Raw genomic sequence first — 19,549 nt, forward strand, 5'->3', positions numbered from 1 at the left:
TGAAAGGGTTATGTGGAATGCATGTGTTCTGTTGTGGATGAATCCAGAATCAAAGTTCACATTTTCAAAATAAGCAGCCACCAACCTTAGAAATAGATAAGGATGTCTTGCTCAGAGAGTCGTTAATCTTTGAAATTCTTATCCTCAAAAGGAAATGGATCGATTCTTTGAAAATTATTAAAACAGAAGAGATCAATTCTTTAGATAGGTGAAAGCTTACCCAATGGAAGCAGAAATGTGAAGTAATCATGTCAGTGATGTTCTGACTGAATGGTGCAGCAGGCTGAAAAAGACCAAGTGGCCCACACTTGCCCATAATTTGTATGTTTGCTTGTTCATGTTTCAACCAATAGGAGAATAAAACAGAGGGAGGAAAGGGAATTTCAGTGGTGAAATCCAGCAAATCAATGGGCAAAATATTCATGGAATCTCTAGCTCATTTGTGAATCTCTTCTTTTTCTTCACGTCAACAGCATCACTCCTCCCATAAGCCTATACACAATCAACATCTAGTTTTTAGTGACAGTTAGGAGCGGCAAAATGTATACACACTTTTTATAAACCAGCTAATCAAAATATGGAAAATGATGACGGGAAAGAATTTTACCTCTTTACATATTTATTTCTGTCCTCACACTGGTACTGTCACAGCAAAATCAAAGCAAGACTCTACCTCTGCCATATAGCGTCTGTAATCTTGTCGAAGTTCCTCCTTCAATTTCTGTTTCTTCAAATCATATTCTAACCCAAGCGGCAAGCTTAACCCATAGTTTTCTTCTGAAAAGAGAGCATTTGTTTTTTAAAAAAAATATGATTTGAGTAATCATAATGTTGTATATTCATGAATAATTCATACAATGTAGATAAATTTAAAAAGTCAGACTGTATCCTTCTGGAAGGTTGGGATATATGATGTGGGTTTTCAAATCATGAGTGGTCTAGACAGAGCAAAAATGTCAAATCAGATTTGCGACAGTTGGTGAGATGGAGACCAAGTCAGCTTTATATTGGATAGAGTTTATTAGTTATTCAGTCTTATAATTCCTTCCCCACAACAGTTTAATCTGGTCCCCCTTTATTATCTAACCAGTCAATTAATTAATAAATTAATCCCAATAATTTGCTATAACAACAAAAAAACTGTTCCCATTGTCACACCAATTGAGAGAACAAAAAGTGCTAGAAAAACTCAGCAGGTTTGTCAACATCTATAGAGACAAAAACAGTTAAAATTGTCATTAACTGTCTTCCTCTCCACAGACACTGCTGAACTGAGTTTCTCCAGCACTTCCTGTTTTGATTTCAAATTTCCAACATAACAGTTTTGTTTTCATTTACAGGTTAAAGGTAATTGGCAAAACAGTAAATTAACACTTAAGAAAAACATTTTTTCACACAGCAAGTGACCAGAATCTGAAATGCACAGCTTCAGTGTGTGCTGAGAGCAGGTTCAATCAAGGCATTCAAAAAGAAATTTGATTAATATCTGAAAAAGAAGAATGAACAGAGCTATGCCTAGAAGGCTGCTGCATGGATAAAGTTAACTGTATTAATTCCACTTTTTGTGCTGTAACAGTTATATGACTAATGCTTTTGTGCAAAATAACATGCATAAGGATTTCAGAATGCTTTCAAAGGTTATGCACTTCAGGATTGAAACTATTAAATTAACACTAATAAATAGTTATCACTTCATTGAAAAGTACACAATGTTAAGGTATTAATTCCATCTACAACAGGATATTAAATCTGTAAGAATTAATTACATAAAACAAGTGGAATTTTAGTGCAACAATCAACAGCAGCATAGACTAATTCAAACATATATTTGGTTTCAGTGCTGTAATTTCAGTGAAATGCTACTTAACCATTTAACTGTTGAACCAGTTTACATTGAAGTAGCTTACACACACACAGCTAAGAGGGGCATCTCACAAAGGCTGAGAATTCTGTCTGAAATTCTTATCCAGAACAAGTCAGTCAAACACTAGAGCAACATTTACCCAGTAGGCCACAAAGCAGAGAAGCATTATTTTGATACCAACAAGTTGCATGCTGTCACCCATATTGTACCTTCAGATCTGCCATTTTGTCGATTTTCTTTCACAGAATAAATACCTGCTAAGACATTTCCTTTAGCTATGGAGTCTACAGTTTGATTGGTCTTGCTGGATGGCTCTGAAGAATTTGTCTGAAGGGGGAGAAAAGGACAAGTAATAAAAAAAATTTTGCGACTGTTCCAGTTGATGTATCAGGAAGACAATGTAAACTGCATATTAATTGTGTTTGATTGTATGCAGATGCTGTAAATTAACTGGGGAGTCACATGTGCTCCCACATAGAGGACTCAAACTACTGCTGTTAGGCTAGGAGGTCCATGTTTGTAATGCAAATAAAGACCAGTAATAAGTGAAGAAAAATTGGTTCTGTTCTCTACCCCCAGGCTTTTTGAAACATGCTAGCAGAGAACAGCAGCTGCCTGGATATGAAGTTTGAAACAAAAAAAAACAAAATTTAGAAATGTAACTGAAATCCTAGCAGCCATTGTAGTAGATAGCAGAAAGCAAGCATAAATGCTCAAAGTGTGATTACACTTACAGGTTTTTACAGACAGAACCATATGAGCAGTGGAAGAAGATAAATATGCAGATAGGGTTACGAATCTACCACCTACCCGCCCCTCCCTCCTCACTGACCAACCTCCATCCCAACTTCCTACCTACACTCATCTCTACTGGCTTCATCCCCGCCTCATTGACCTGTCTCTGTCTTCTCTCTCCACCTTCTATCATCGCCTCCCCGTCTCTCCGTTTATTTCAGAACCCCTTTCCCCTTCCCCATTTCTGAAGAAGGGTCCAGATTCAAAATGTCTGCTTTCCTGTTCCTCTGATGCTGCCTGGCCTGCTGTGTTCATCCAGCTCGACACCTTGCTATGTCAGGTTACTGGCTTTTCAAATTTCAGTCACTCTTTCAAGCACGTGGTTTTAAAACAGCTCTCTAATTTCAGTGTAAAGTTTTAAAAATACAGCATTAGTAGGCAATTTAGGACTGATACAAGGAAAAAATGTTGTCGTCCAAAGGGTAGTGAATCTGTGGTATTTTCTACCAAAAACAGTTGTAGAAACCTACTCTGAATAAATTTAAGAAAGAGATAGTTTTTATAATTTTAGAAGTAGAAAGCAGGAACATGGCATTGAGACAGAGGATCATCCATAATCATATTGAATTGTGCAGCAGGTCAAAGGGCTTAATCATGCTCCTAGTTTCTATCTTTCATGATGAAAAGAATTTAGAGGAAGAGGGTGAAGACAATGATAAGTCTAATCAAATCATTCTAGTCACTTTCAATTTTGGTTGTGATGTCCTTCAACATGCAGTATTAGACAGAGTTTATACTTTGACAGTAGGTAGGAAAAATTAGTTATTTGTTATTTGATTCACTAAGTAATGAAGTCCAGTGCAGAACTAACGAATATTAAAAGGACAAAATACTTTCAATCTGACAATGTACTGAGATCACTAAGAATTTTATTTCCATGTTTAGAAGTCACACTAATTATTATAAGCACTGATCCAATCTCTTAGCGAGTTATCTTCACTACTGAGTAAATCTGCTGTAAAAAGACAAATAAAATTTGACATGGAGCATGAAAACAATTACATTTGGATAAATAGGGGCATTAAAGTCCCATCCAGAGCTATTCCCAAGCACGTGAAACCAGTCATTTTCGGAGATGCTCCACACAGTTCCTATTCTTGTGCACCTGGTTTCATAACGCTTGATGGCAACAAAAATAAAACAGGTGCTTTTAAAAAGTACTATTTCTTGTGGAAGGAGTGGATATGGGATGCTATTTCTCAAAAAAAGTCCAGAAGTAATCTGTACAATTTTATGCTGAATAGAATACCCATTGAATTTTATGCAGACATTTACTCTGGGATAATGTACCCTCTTTGAAAAATGAGGGCAAGAAAAGGTTACAAATTGACGTTACCAGCATGTAAAAACTGTTGAATTTAATTTGGAATGTCCTTTTCAAGTTATCACTTATCAAATTGTATATGCAGTTTTTGCTCACTGTTAGGAGGTGCCAAGGAGCACTGTCATACGTTTACAGTATATGGAGGTCTTAAACTTCCATAGTTTTGACATTGACACAGTACATGAACCTTAGGTATAACATGGAGAGCATTAGAGGGCTACAAGATAGCCAGAAAGGAACTGAAGAATGGGTTTAGGAGAGCTTGAACAGGGATATGAGAAAGCCTTGGTGGGTAGCATTAAGGGAAACCCAAAGAATTCTGTACTTATGTGAGGAACATGAGGATGGCAACAGTGAGCATAGGGCCAATCAGGGATAGTGGAGGAAACTTGTGCACGGAGGCGGAGGAGGTAGGGAATGTCCTTAATGAATACTTTGCTTCAGTATTCACCAGTGAGAGAGACTTTAACCTTGTGAAGACAGTGTCAAACAGGCTGATATGCTTGAACTGGTTGATGTTACGAAGCAGCATGTGCTAGAAATTTTGAAAAACATGGGGACAGATAAGTCCCCTGGACCAGATGGGATATACCCAAGGTTTATACGGGAGGCGAGGGAAGAGATTATTGCGCCTTTGGCGATGATCTTTGCGTCATCACTGTCCACTGGAGTAGTACCAGATGATTGGAAGGTGGCAAAAGTTATTCCCATGTTCAAGATAAGGAATAGGGATAATCCGGGGAATCACAGACCAGTCAGTCTTACTTACATGGTGGACAAATTATTAGGAGAGTATTATGAGAGATATAATTATGAGAGATAGTATGGGCTAGGAATTACAGCCCAGTCAGTCTTATGTCTGTGGTGTGCAAGTTATTACAAGAGGATAATGAGACATAGTATTTATGATTATTTGTACAAGCACAGTTTGATTAGAAATCATCAGCATGGCTTTGTGAGGGGCAGGATATGCCTCACAAGCCTCACTGAATTACTTGAGCATGTGACAAAACACAATGATGAAGGTAGAGCAGTGGATGTGGTATAAATGGATTTTAGCATGGCATTTGATAAGATTCCCTATGGTAGGCTCATTCAGAAAGTAAGGAGGCATGGGATTCTGGGAAATTTGGCTGTCTGGATACAGAATTGGCTGTCCAATAGAAGACAGAGAGTGGTAGTAAATGGAAAGTATTCAGCACGGAGCTCAGTGACCAGTGGTGTTCCACAGGGGGGTCTGTTCTGGGACCTCTGCTCTTTGTGATCTTCATAAATGACTTGGATGAGGAAGTAGAAGGGTGGGTTAGTAAGTTTGCCAATGACATGAAGTTTAGTGGAGTTGTGGATAGTGTGGAGAGCTGTTGCGGGTTGCAACGGGAGATCGACAGGATGCAGAGCTGGGCAAAGAAGTGGCAGTTGGAATTCACCTCAGAAAAGTGTAAAGTAATTCATTTTGGAAGGTCAAATTTGAATGCAAACAACAGGGTTAATGACAGGATTCTTGGCAGTGTGAAGGAACAGGGGGTTCTCGGGGTCCACGTCCATAGATCCCCCAAAGTTGCTACCCAAGTTAATAGGGTTGTAAAGAAGGCATATGCTGTGGTGGCTTTCATTTGCGGGGAAATTAGGTTGAAGAGCCACAAAGTTGTGCTTCTGCTCTATAAAACCCTGGTTAGATCACACTTGGAATATTATGTTCAGTTCTGGTTGCCTCATTGTAGGAAGAATGTGGAAGCTTTAGAGAGGGTGCAGAGGAGATTTACCAGGATGCTGCCTGGACTGGAGGGCGGGTCTTATAAGGAAACGTTGATAGAGGTGTACAAGATGATGAGAGGCATTGATAGAGTGGATAGCCAGAGACTTTTTCCCAGGGCGGAAATGACCATTACGATGGTCATAATTCTAAGGTGATTAGAGGAAGGTATAGGGAAGATGTCAGAGGTAGGTTCTTTAACAGAGAAAGGTGGGTGCGTGGAATGCGCTGCTGAGAGTGGTAGTGGAGTCAGATACATTAGGGACATTCAAACAACTCTTGGATCGGCACAAAGGTATCCAGGGTAGTTTGTTCTTAGCACAGGATAACAGGTTGGCACAACATCGTGGGTAGAAGGGCATGGGCTGTGCTGTACTGTTCTATGTTCATTTTATATTTAGAGGAAATAGTGGTGTCATGGTAATGTCACTGGATTAGTATTCCAGAGACATGAATTAATTCTCTGGTGGAATGGGCTCAAGTGTCACCACAGCAGCTTGTGAAATTTGAATTCCATTAATAAATAAATCTACAAGTGAAAACTACACTCATTGATACAGACTACGAAATCATCAGTTCATCAATTATCAGAACATCCAGTTCACTATGGCCCCTTCTGAAAGGTTATCTGCTAGCCTCACTTGATATCCATCAGCCTCCAAATCCAAAAGATTGTAAGCCACCATTTCAGCAACTGCCAATACCAATATCTCATATAATAATGTCACCAACCTCTGCACCTTTCTATTATCCCTCCCTTTCCACCTCCACGACCACTGCACAGTCCCAACAATGCTTTCTAATGCACAAGAACACCCGTATCCACTCACTCCCACTGATGCAACTCATCTCACCTTTAGTTTTTTTTTATCCTCAAGAAACAGATAGCAAGAAACTAGCGTATTCTTATCATCATTTTCAATATGTTCCCTTCAAGGAGGCCCATTTGCTTTGATACTTGCATTCATATAAACGTATGAATTAGGACAGGCAACTGGCATTCAGCTCAAGTCTGCTCAGCATTCAATATAATCATGGGTAAACTGATTGTGACCACAACTCCATATTATGACCAACCCTGATAATCTCTGACTGCCTTTTGTAAAGTATTTATCTATCTCTACCTTAAGTATATTCAAAAACCCTGTCTCCATCACCCCAGGGAAGAGTTCCAAATACTTCCAATCCTCAAAAAAAATTCTACACATCTCCATAAATCACTATTTGTAAATTATGCCCCCTAGTTTTAATTCTCCCCAAAATGGGAAACCTCCTTTCAACATTCATGCTGTCTACGCTTGACTTTGCATTCATTCAAATACGCAAATTAAATCAAGTGCATACAATATTTAAAAAATAAAGTCAACTTACTCTCATCTCCATGTACGGTGGATCTTGGTCTAATTTGATTTTATCTTGTGCTAACTTAGCCTTCTGTTCTTCAAGGAACCTTTCCAGCTCATCTGCCATTGTCAGAAAAGTACCTTTAAAATATTTAATTTTATAAATTAGCATGTTAGCATGACTAAGCACAGTTTAGCCAAAAAAGAAAGAAAGTTTATCTGAATTTCAGGTACACAGATTACAGTCTATATGGTAAAATAATCCATAAGCCAGCAAAATTGTAAACAATCTAATTCTACCTCAGACAACAGCTGTTAGGAGAGAACGGAGCCAAAGTTATGCAGCTTGTGACAACCTAGTTGGAGGATACCACAGTTAAGGCATTCTGTATCTTCTTGGTATTGTGTCTTTAGTAGGCACCTGCGGATGAAGTTGCGGGGATATCCGTTCATAGCAGAGATTTTGTATAGGTGCCCTTCCTCTTTCCTGTGTAATTCTGGTGTGTTGCAGTGAGTGGTGGCCCATTTAAATAGTGTCATAACAGTTTTGTTTGTGTACATTGGGGTGGTTCTTGTGGAATTTGAGGATTCTGTCACTACAGGTTCCTTTCTGTATTTCGAGGTTTGGAACTCCCCATTGATCATACGTTCAACTCGGATGAGCAGAAACAGAAGCTGTTTGCTGTTTTCTTCTTCTCTTGTGAATTTAATCCTGGCGAATACGTTGTTGATGAAATGGTGGGTCTCTTCTAATTTGGTGTGTTTAATGATGACAAATGTGTCATTCACAGTTTAGGTTGATAATAGAGGGGGTAGTGTGTTCTAGTCTGTGTATGACTGCCTCTGCGATGATTCCCAGGATAGGTGACCCCATGAAGGTGTTATTGATCTGTTTGTATACTTGACCATTAAAAGGTGAAGAGTGCAATAAGGCACAAATCTAGTAGTTTGAGTATGTTTTCATTGCTGATGGAGCTGTTGGTCTGTGTTCCTGCATCCTCTAGTAATGTGGCCAGTGTTTTCTTGGCTAATAGGAGCTCAGTGGACATGAATAATGCTGCAACATCAAAGGATACCATAACCTTGTCATCGCTGATTTTTATGTTCTTGAGGAATTCTTGGGGCGATCCATCGACTAGGTGTTTCAGTCTCTGTTGTAGGTCCTTGGTCAGTTTGTGTGAAGGTGTGACCAGCAGGGAGACAATGGGACTAAGGGGAATGTTTGCTGTGTGTACTTCAGGAAGTCCGTAGAAGCAGGAAGTGTTCGTGCCTTCTGGTTTCTTCTCATGTAGTCCATCTTAGTTATCTGTCCTGCATCCTTTCGTCTCTTCAGTGTCTGGGTGATCCTATTACCCAGCTGTGATGTTGGATCTATCGCCACTTGTTGCTAAGTCTTTGTATCTGCTATCTGTGCCTGTGCTTTCTCAATGTAGTCTGGTTTGTTCATAATGACAGTCACCATCCTTTGTCCGCTGGTAGGATTATAACGTTCTTGTCTTCCTTGAGTTTTTTCTACTGCTTTTCTCTCTGATGTGTTCAGGATGTCCCATTCATTCCTTCGGCTTAGTATGGGGGCTATAGTTTGCTGGATTGTTTATTGTGTTTTGTCCAGAAGTCTGTTGTCTTTTAATGTAGTTTCTAAGGCAGCCATGAAGTCTGTTCTGTTCGCATCTTTGAGGTTATAGTTCAATCCATGCAATAGGACAGCTTTCTCAGTTTGTGAGTTGTCTGCTGAATAGGTTTCTTATCCATGTATATGGTTTGTTGCTGTCCTTGTTTTTGTGGTGGATCGTTTGGTAAGTTTCTTCTGTAGCTTATGTCTCTTCTTTGTTTTGGTCCTGCGTTGTTTGATGGTGATATTCTAGGGTTGTAGTCCATTGCTGGTCCGTAGTGTTTAGGTAATGTGATTTTTGGCGCAGAGTTTCCCGTTCGTACTTGTGCAATCGGTTATGGGTATCATTAATCATTACTTGCAGCACTCTGTGTCCATTCTGTTCAGCTTTTTTGTATGCCTGTGGGTTGTCGAGTGGAGGTTTGTACTTCACGGTGCCGGGTAGTACCTGTTCCTGAGGCATTCATGGAGAAAGTGAAGTTGTTCATTGGCAAAAGTTTCCCATTGTCAGGCAATTTTTAGTGTGTTGCGCCCCTAGTTGTTTAAGGTTTCTGCAAAGATTTGTAGCTCGGGTTGTGGATGAGGTTGTTGATGGCTAACTAAGCTGTCCAGTTTGTTATGGTGAGTCGTGTCATTTGCAGTTTTGTTCTGTATGGCTTTGTGTATGTGGTCTAATTCTATGTTTGTTGATTGCATTATGGGTTGAGAACCATGCCTCTTGGAATTCCTGTGCATGTCTACGTTTGGCTTGGGCTACTATTGTTACGTTGCCCCAGTTAAACTGACGGCCTTCATTGTCCTAATGCACTGACATTAGGGAAGGTTTGCTATGTCATTCTGCCACTAGCTGACGTTCGTGCATTCTGATGGCTAGTTTTCTTCCTCTCTGTCCAATGTACTGCTTGTGGCAGTTGTCACATGGCACTTTGTAAACTACGTTGGTTCTGCATGCTGTGGGAATGAGGTCTTTAATCCTTGTGAGTGTTTGTCATAGCGTGGCTGTGGATTTGAGTGCTACCATGATTCCTAGTAGTCATAGGAGTCTCGCTGTCAACTCTGATATGTTCTTGGTGTAGGGCAGTGTGACCGGTGTGTTAGGGCATACTGTGTCCTCTTGTTGCTGTCTATTTAGTAGGCACCTGCAGATGAAGTTGCAGGGATATCTGTTCATAGCGGAGATTTTGTATAGGTGCTAGAAATCGTGGTTGCACACAAGCCTACAGCCACGCTATGACAAACACTCAGAAGGATTAAAGACCCCATTCCCACAGCATGAAGAACCAACATCGTTTGCAAAATGCAAAGCAACAACTACCACAAGCATTACATTGGACAGACAGGAAGGAAACTAGCCATCAGAATACACAAACATCAGCTAGCAGCAAAATAACACAATGAACTTTCCTTAACATAAGTACGCTCGAACAATGAAGGCCGTCAGTTTAACTGGGACAACGTAGCCATAGTAGCCCAAGCCAAACATCAACACACATGGGAATTCCTAGAGGCATGGTTCTCAACACAAGGCAATCAACAAGCATATAGAATTGGACCTCATATACAAACCTATACAGAACAAAACCACAAATGACACAACTCACAACAGACCGGACAGTAAAAATTCCAAGTAGAACAACATTGCTTCATTGGAGACCTTACTGATGATGTTACATAGCACAGTGACAAAACATTTGAACGAAAAGAAGCCAGCTCAGTGAGCATGTCAACAACCTCACCAACAGCCCGAGCTACAAATCTTTGCGAAAACCTTAAATATTAAACTGAAGCCCCGATTCATCAGTGAGCAGCTATCCATTTGGTGGACCCCAAAAATACCTTTCCCAAATTCTTGAACTATTAAGTGATCATCCAGTAATCTAGCACTCTACTCACCTCACCCATCTAATATACTTAACAACTTACATTAGGTTTTCAAGAGTCTGCTGAACACTTGATCTGAAGAATACCGCACTCAGTACTGTGAAAGAAGACAGTGTTTAAATTATTAAAACAATCAGCTACAAAGATTCCTGAACAGGTCTGTAAAGGTTGCTCTTGTCCTAATCTCCAGAAAAGAAAGGCAATTGGGTAATCTTTAATCTGATCAAGGATGGAAACAGGGTTTATGACCCTCGTGAAATATTTAGGTCAGTATTTTGGACGATGTGCTCCAATCCTGGAACTAGGTTTGAAACTATAACCTTTTAGCTGTTACAACATTGAAACAGTCAAATATATCTGCCAACCTACCCACATAATTCCAATACAGTAAAATTAAAATACTCAATGACCCTCAAAATAGACACGTGGTTCAAAACCAGGTTTTGTGAATAACTGATACCAGGAACATAGCTTAAACAAGAGACTTAACAATTAATAATACAGTAACTTTAGCATAGTAAAGTTAAACAATAGATAATCTAATTAGTGGCTATGATTTGAACACAGTCTTCTTTAAATCTAGCCTCCATTCTCATAAAGACAGATACAGTTAAGGGATGAAACAAAAGGGAAAAAAAGAAATAATGAAGATGTAACTGGCCAGTTCACTACTTTTATATTCATTCATAGGATGAGGGCATCGCTGACCAGGCAGTATGTATTGCCCATCCCTAATGGCCCAGAGTGCAGTTCACAGTCAACCACATTGCAATGGGTCTGGAGTCACATATAGGCCAGATCAGGTAAGGATGGCAGTTTCCTTCCCTAAAGGATATTAGTGAAGCAGATGGGTTATTCCCCAACAATGAGTTCATGGTCATCACGAGATAATTCAGATCTTTTATTGAATTCAGATTCCACCATCTGCCATGGCAGGATTTGAACCCAGGTCCCCAGAATGTTATCTGGATCTCTGGATTAATTGTCCAGTGATAATACCATTAGCCCATTACATTCCCTAGCAGGTTCCACAATCCATAATTGCACAGGTATGTGTACCTTCATTTACTTTCCATCATAACCCTCTGTCTCCCACTGCCAAGCCAATTTTGTACCCATTTGACAAGCTGTCCCTGAATCCCATGTGATCTAACTTTACTAGTTAGTCTACTGTGCAGAACCCTGCCAAAGGTTTCACGCAAGTCCACACAGACAATGTGTACCACTCTTGCTCTCATCAATCTTTTTGGTTACGTCCTCAAAAAACACAATCAAATTTGTGACACATACTGCTGACTATCTCTATTCAATCTTTGCCTCTCCAAATGAATTCCTATTTCTCCTATTTCTCAGAATCCCCTCCAACATCTTTCTTAAATAAAGGCATTCATTAGAGAGGTGGGAGAGGATGAGAAAGAGAAATCATTTGAAGGTAGGGATAGTAAAGGGAAAACTGCAAAGTAAAAGAACAGGACAGCAATTTGAAAATGTTTACTAGAGTTTGACAGGAAGGGACAGAACTTACAAGCATTTGTACATCAGCAGAAAAAGCCAGATATTGTAAAACTGTAGAGCAAAAAGATTTTTAAAAAGTTTGGTATCCAATACTTGAAACAAAAGGGACTAATGTTAACACAGGCAAAGATGTAACCTGATCGACATCAGGGACATGGTTCAAACATTACCAAAGCTGAGACCTGAATGTCGAACGTTACTTGACATTACACAATGACGCAGTTAGGAAAGCATGGCACAGCATGTGTATTAATTTATGACGCCATTGGGAATATGATTGACTTCCAAGTGTCCTCTAAAATGATCCAGCAAAGTTAGCTATATTGACAAAGTCTGAAAAAAGGGCATGAACTGGACGGACTATCCAGCATTGACAAAGGTACTGGAAATGACACAGCACAGCTTCTACAAAATCCTCCTTAATAACTTCTGTGAGCTTGTGCTAAAATTGGGCATTGCACCACAGGATAGTCAAGCAACAAAAAACAGTAATGCTGGAAAAACCCAGCAAGACTGATAGCAAGTGTGGAGATAAAGCAGAGTTAACATTTCTGATACATTAAATCTGCTTTTGTCTCCATGGAGTATTTTTCCAGCAGGTTCTGTTTTTGTTTCTGATTTCGAGCATCTGCAGTTCTTCGTTTTTTTGTTTAGTCAAGCAACAGCCGTGATCAAACTGAATGATTCTGTGAGTACGTCTATGTCCCAAGCATCGTGTCAGGTGACAAACCCACCAGACAGGTTGGCACAATGACATATAGCTGGGAGTTGTCCTGGGAGTCCTCAAAAATTGCCTCGAGACCCCAAGAAGTCTCATGGCATCAGATCAAATATGGGCAATGAAAGCTCCTGCTGATTCTCACTCCCTGCCCCCCTGTTAATGAATCAAGTTGAACACCACTTGGAGGAAACTCAATGCCATCAAGGACAAAGGAGCTTAAATAAAGGAGCTCGATATGCCAAGTTGCCCAATCGTTAGCATGGCTATCTCACAGTTCCAGGAACCCAGGTTTGATTTCAGCCTTTGGTGACTGTGTGGAGTTTGCACCTTCTGCCCATGTCTGCGTGGGTTTCTACCAGCTCTAATTTACTCCCACAGTCCAAAGACAGAACATAGAAGACAGAACTGCACAGCACAGGAACATTTATTACATTATAGAAGAAAACACACAAGAAATAACTGAGGTATATGTGAAACTTTCTGCAAAAATCACGGATGACTAACCTGCATGCAGACTGTCAGAATCATATTGGCAAAGGTCACCTGGAAAATTAGTTCACAGAATACTTTTGGGAGGATTTCCTAGAGCAGTACATTTCATAGCCTTTTTGAGAAGGATCCATCATCTGTTGCCAAATTAGGAAATTAAGGATAGTATTCAATTGAAAGAAACGTTTGCAGATTTGTAGAGTGGACTTCAGTAAAGCCTTTGATAAAGTTTCACATGGTAGGCTATTGGAGAAAATACAGAGGCACGGGATTGAGGGAGATTTAGCAGTTTGGATTAGAAACTGGCTTTCTGTAAGAAGGCAACGAGTGGTGGTTGATGGAAAATATTCAGCCTGGAGTCAGGTCACTAGTGGTGTGCCTCAAGGATCTGTTTTGGGACCACTGCTGTTTGTCATTTTTATAAATGACTTGGATGCAGGCATAGGTGGATGGGTTAGTAAGTTTGCAGATGACACTAAAGTCGGTGGAGTAGTGGACAGTGTGGAAGAATGCTGCAGGTTGCAGGGAGACTTGGATAAACTGCAGAATTGGGCTGAAAGGTGGCGAATGGAGACTAATACGGATAAATAATAGGAAGGCAGAATACCAGGTCAATGGAAAGATTCTTAGCAGTATGGATGTGCAGAGGGATCTTGGTGTCCATGTACATGGATCCCTGAAAGTTGCCACCCAGGCTGATAGTGCTGTTAAGAAGACTTACGGTGTGTTAGGTTTTATTGGTAGAGGGATTGAGTTCCAGAGCCGTGATGTCATGCTGCAATTGTACAAAACGCTAGTGCAGCCTCATTTGGAATACTGCATGCAGTTCTGGTCGCCCCATTATAGGAAGGATGTGGAAGCAGTGGAGAAGGTGCAGAGGAAATTTACCAGGATGTTGCCTGGTCTGGAGCGCAGGTCCTATGAAGAAAGGCTGAGGGACTTGGGTCTGTTCTCATTGGAGCGAAGGAGGCTAAGAGGGGATTTAATAGAGACATACAAGATGATCAGAGGATTAGATAGGGTGGACAGTGAGAGTCTTTTTCTGAGGATGATGACTTCAGCTTGTACAAGGGGGCATAGCTACAAATTGAGGGGTGATAGATTTAAGACAGATGTCAGAGGCAGATTCTTTACTCAGAGAGTGGTAAGGGCATGGAATGCCCTGCCTGCCAATGTAGTTAACTCAGCCAAATTAGGGGCATTTAAACAGTCCTTGGATAAGCATATGGATAATGATGGGATAGTGTAGGAGGAGGGGCTTAGATTAGTTCACGGGTCGACGCAACATCGAGGGCCGAAGGGCCTGTTCTGCGCTGTATTGTTCTATGTTCTATGTAATGATAGATCTGAAGCTGGACAGACTTTAAGAGCTAGCAAAGATTGATTAGAAGATAATAAAGAGCCAAAAGGCAGAGAATGAGATAAAACTAGCTCGTAATATAGAAACAGAAAGTAAGAGTGTTTACAGGTATTTGAATGAGGAGAAACTAAATAGAAGTATTTTTTACTCTAGACCACAAATTCGAAAATTGACAATAAAAACTAAAGAAATGGGAGAGTCTTGAACTGATATTTTGTACCTATCTCCACAGAAGATTTAGAAAACATCCCAAAGGAAAAATGAAAATTAAGAGGTGATGGGGGGGCTCAAAGTTAAAATAATAACCATCACTGGGGAAAAGATGCTAGGAAAATGACCGGATCTAAAGTTCACACACAGGCCACCAGGTTGAGATGGTCTCTATCCCAAAACAATGTTGGCACAGATATAGATGCATTAGTTATAATCTTTCAAAATTTCTGTGATGCTGGAAGGGTCCCAGTAGATTCAAAAAACAACAAATCTAAGACTATTTTTCAAGAAGATGGAGAAAACAGGAACTACAGGTTCGTCACCTAAGATTCGCCATTGGAAAAACACTAGAATCCATTTTTAAGGCAATTGTAGCAGATACTCGAAAAATCACATTGTGCTCAGCATGGCTTTGTGAAGACAAAACCATGGTTAACTCCTCTGTTAATGCTTTTTGATGAAGAAACATTCCTTGTAGATAGAGAGAAACTACTAGTTATTGGTTACTCGGTTTTCCAAAAGGCATTTGACGAGGTAAGTACCACAAAAGTTGCCACAAGATATGAGTATATGGTGTAGGGGGTAACATTAACATGAATACAGGATTGGCTAGCTGACAGGAAGTAGAGAGTGGTATTTGAAATTGAGGAGCCTTTAAACCTATGAGCATTCCATATTTTATATTTCCTGCGCAGCATGAAACCTATTTAACTATGTTACATTAGTAACCAGCTTTCCATAAGCATTAACAAAAGATTTACTGGGGATCTCGCTGCCCTACTGCAACTGCAACATTTTCAGAAATAATGCTTGATTTGAAATCTGGCCTTCAAGCAGAGGCGAGGAGGGGGACAACAATCATGATGGCATCATGAATACCTGGTCAGTGGTTGAGACCATTTTGACCGATAATTGACACAGAATAGATGGTTAGCCCCCAAGATAAAGTACATCAATAGGGACAGGTGGGGAGAGAGGGGTACAAGAAAGAGTAAGGGAAATGAATCAACTTCAAGGAAATATCAGGCATTCCTCTCCGTCAGGCCAAATGAAGAACAAAGACAGCTGTCAGAGACTGCCACAAAAGATTGCAAGACATCTGGGATATGGGGGCCCACTGTCCCCCACTTCTCTATTGTACAAAACAGTGTAGATCAGTGAAGCATTTTCATCTGTCACCAGTCATACATTTCCTTTCTTAGCCTAATTAACTACTGTATCATTTCTAAACTGCTATTTCTCAAACTACCAGAAACTACAAATCATCAACTGCCTATGTTAGGTTACTGTGACTGCAAGGGTCCCTTCCCATCTCGCTCACCCCCTTAAAGTCAACAGTAGGGACAAATTGGCCATTTTCATTTTGCACATTCAAACTAGAGGAACGTGACAGAGATTTGAAATCTAAACAAAAACCAGTGGAATGCCACAGGGATCAAATTTGTAAGCAACAAAGGCATGAATGAGGATTTCAGCAACAGAGAAGCTGGGGCAAGTGGAATTGAATAGTGTTACAGAGATGGAAATAGATGATCTTAGTGATCATGCTGGTGCAGTCAGAAATTCTTACCTCATGGTCAAATATAATTCAACCTCAGATAGTTAGGAGGCAGAAAGATTGAGCTAGTAACTTGGGAATGAGGTTTGTGTCAAGGGCCAAAGTTTCCTGTAATTTATTTTTATTGTGTGGGAATTGTATTAAGTGCACATCCATTTAATTTGTTTTAATGCAACAATGCTGTCAACTTACGTACTGTCTGTATGGCAAATTTCAGGTGTAGCACAGCCACATACCTTACATGGAACAAAGGCATCTGAAACAAAAACAGAAATTGCTGAAGTGGTTCTGAAGAAGAGTCACAGGACCCAAAACACTTCCTCTCTACTGATGTTGCCAAACCTGCAGAGTTTCTGCAGCAATTTCTCTTTTTGTTTCAGATTTCAAATTTCCAGCGGCTGCAGGTTTTTTTGCTTAGGAAACTAAGACAATTAATTGGAAGAAATTGTTTCTCATCCAGCACTAGATGCTGGACAAGTAGTTTGGCATTTTAAGAAAAGCGGATGACTCCGAAGTGTGACTAGGTAAAGTTGGGGGTCACCAGTATATATGTAGAAACTAATGCTATCTAAGAATTGCAGTTGGATGAAAAGAAGGAAAAGGAGAAGCTAAAGATAGATGCACAGCCAGACCCACAACAATGTGACTAAGTTTTAGCTGCACTCTGGGCAACTAGGGACAGGCTAGATTAGATTAGATTAGATTTGATACTGGCCGGGCCGGTGATATCCACATTCAATGAATGAAAAAAATCCTTGGAGAACATTGGTGGTAGTGAGAAGAGAGAGGAGAAGCCAATGCTCCCTCAGCTGCAAGAATATGGCTAAATCTCTCAAATTGGACTAAAATCCTTGTCTTCAGGTGATTACAATGAGTCAAACCCAAAATAATGACTATCATTCTCAATCTATAGTATTACCTGAGCTCTGTTTTACTGCATTTACTGTTTTTATTACAATATAATGCATTCCTGATGGAAAATAATGCATCTTATGCAGGACTTGGAGAGTTATAAGTGATTTCCATTCAAGATCTTATTTCTAGTTTTCACACCACTATGAAAGCAACATAGACCTTGAAACAGATTTGCAGAAAAAAATCCGTAAAACTGATGTGAATCGACTTCTGATTTGAACAATCCAGTAGTTTTATCACTAGGTTTAGCAGATAAGCAAGTGATGATTAGCTAAGAAATAAACTGGTATAAGTCATAAGGCTGGGAAAGTGAGCTTAAACAGGAATAATTTTGCACATTTCATATTTGATACTTTCTTTATCTTATCTGTCACTAGTCACTCATATTTATGACCAACACTGTTCCTCCACCAACTGTCCACCAATGAAATACCTCTAGTGCACTAATATCAAAACCTTCACCTATGCCTCCTCACCTCAGGAGTCATTATTTCTAGCATCATTCTTGCAAACTTGCCATGGTCCAAAAAATTCCAACTCATCCAAAGCGCAACTACTCTCTAACCTGCCCTCCACCGAATTCAGCTTGAACATCAATTCCTGATCTTGCTGACTTGCAGTAGCCCTCTAGCATCTGCAACTCACTGTACCACTCGATTGAGGATTCTGCATGCTTTTGAGCTATGAAGACTGCATAGTTATCAGTTAAGTGTCTCAAGGAATATGCAACTAAGGCGGGTGAATGAGATACAGTTTAACTGTGACTGACTTAAGTGGCTCAAGGTGGTGAATGGCCTGACCCTATCCCAACGTCGGTTTGGATGTACCATTCGCCGCCGATACGTCAATACCTCTACCTGCTCTCTAAAACAATATACCTGAAATCTAGTCCAGGAAAATTGTATCACAGGACTCTAAACGTTCTGATACTAATGCTGCTAAATTTCTCCAACAACTTCTATTTTTGTTTGTTTCACTTCGTTCATTCGCCAACTGCGATCTTACATGCATCTCAACCCTACTTCAGGTTACTAGAAGCAGAACCTCCAAACACAATAATGCCAAACTCTTCAACTCGACTGCTCTCTCGACACAAAGAAACTGTTTTTCCCTCATGTAAAATTTTCCCTAAATTCAATCCATAACGCAATCCATTTTCCCCTACCACATTTAATTATTGTGTTCCGCGCACATCACCACCTCTTTCTGCCAACTTCGTATTATTTTCCATAAAGCCCTATTATAAAAGGCAAACCTGACCATCTTCAGACAAAATTAACTTATTTTGCATCAATGAAAGAAGAAGGGGAGGAGTGGAAAACAACGTGCCTCCACATAACGGCGCGTTCGTTGTCAAGTTACTTTAGTACACAAACTTAATCTGTACTGAAAACGTTCGCACCCAAATGGCAGGCAGTCTCTGCGCAGGAGATTACCACAAAACGTACTTAACCCAACGGAAAAGTATTTTCAGCTGCAGACGAAACGAAACACAAACGTGCAATCTCGCAGTTGTCAAGACGACGTGAAACGCGCATCACGGCGCCCGTCGCCTCGCAACACCAACCGCAGCACGAAGGATCCGTGCTTGCTACGACTGCCGATCAGTCGACAACAACTCGGTGAATCCGGGGGTGGCCAGAAATGGCAAATATTGGGAAACCATGGGACGGACAAGTTGAGGAAACAGTACCAGGTCCTCCTCTCGGGTTGTCAGCAGAATATCAACGCGTAAAGAGGAGCTAAATTGGCTTACACACTCAGTCGTCGTTCACACCTCGGAGTAAAGATTTAAACCCAGCTGCACGAGAGCCTGCCGTACCAACGGTTCATCGATTCCTCCTCAGGACCTTCATGCATTGCGGCCACCCCAGCAGCAACCAGGCTTCTTTCTGCCTAAGAGGAACTTTGGCAATCGGAGAGCCAAGAGTGAACCTTAGTGACACCCGCCTCCGTGTATGCGTGTGCTTCCCCCTGGGGCCGTATGATCACTGCGGAAGAACTTGCTGCTTAAAGATTCAGACTTTCCGTTTGATTTTGCTTCTGTTCAATCACATTCCATTTATTTTCATGTCTCGTCACTTCTTTTTAATTTCAGAATTTTTAATGTTTATTTTGTTCGAATTTTATGTCTGTTTTCGGCTGTCACCGTTAGTTCATTTTTCTCCCCAACTGTTGGCTTTTTAATTGAAACAAGCAACTGCGG

General features: G+C 40.4%; 1 protein-coding gene across 9 annotated transcripts in view; it reads right to left on the reverse strand.

Moving 5' to 3' along the window:
- Positions 1-19,242, reverse strand: part of LOC125451959 (centrosome and spindle pole-associated protein 1-like) — a 179,300-nt gene extending 160,058 nt beyond the window's left edge. The window contains exons 1-5 of one of the 9 annotated variants that reach the window (XM_048529765.2): positions 19,100-19,242; positions 10,615-10,669; positions 7,108-7,220; positions 2,074-2,191; positions 674-777 (exon numbers count right to left, since the gene is read on the reverse strand). In XM_048529765.2, coding sequence (XP_048385722.1) covers positions 674-777; positions 2,074-2,191; positions 7,108-7,206 — 321 coding nt within the window. In that variant the 5' untranslated portion in view covers positions 7,207-7,220; positions 10,615-10,669; positions 19,100-19,242. Of the gene's footprint in view, positions 1-673; positions 778-2,073; positions 2,192-7,107; positions 7,221-10,614; positions 10,670-17,347; positions 17,367-18,745; positions 18,844-19,099 lie in introns of those variants that run through there. The other 8 variants (XM_048529766.2, XM_048529767.1, XM_048529772.2 and 5 more) reach the window with 8 other exon arrangements.
- Positions 19,243-19,549: the final 307 nt, after the last annotated feature.

This window comes from Stegostoma tigrinum, chromosome 5, assembly GCF_030684315.1.
Source record: "Stegostoma tigrinum isolate sSteTig4 chromosome 5, sSteTig4.hap1, whole genome shotgun sequence".
NCBI lineage: Eukaryota > Metazoa > Chordata > Chondrichthyes > Orectolobiformes > Stegostomatidae > Stegostoma > Stegostoma tigrinum.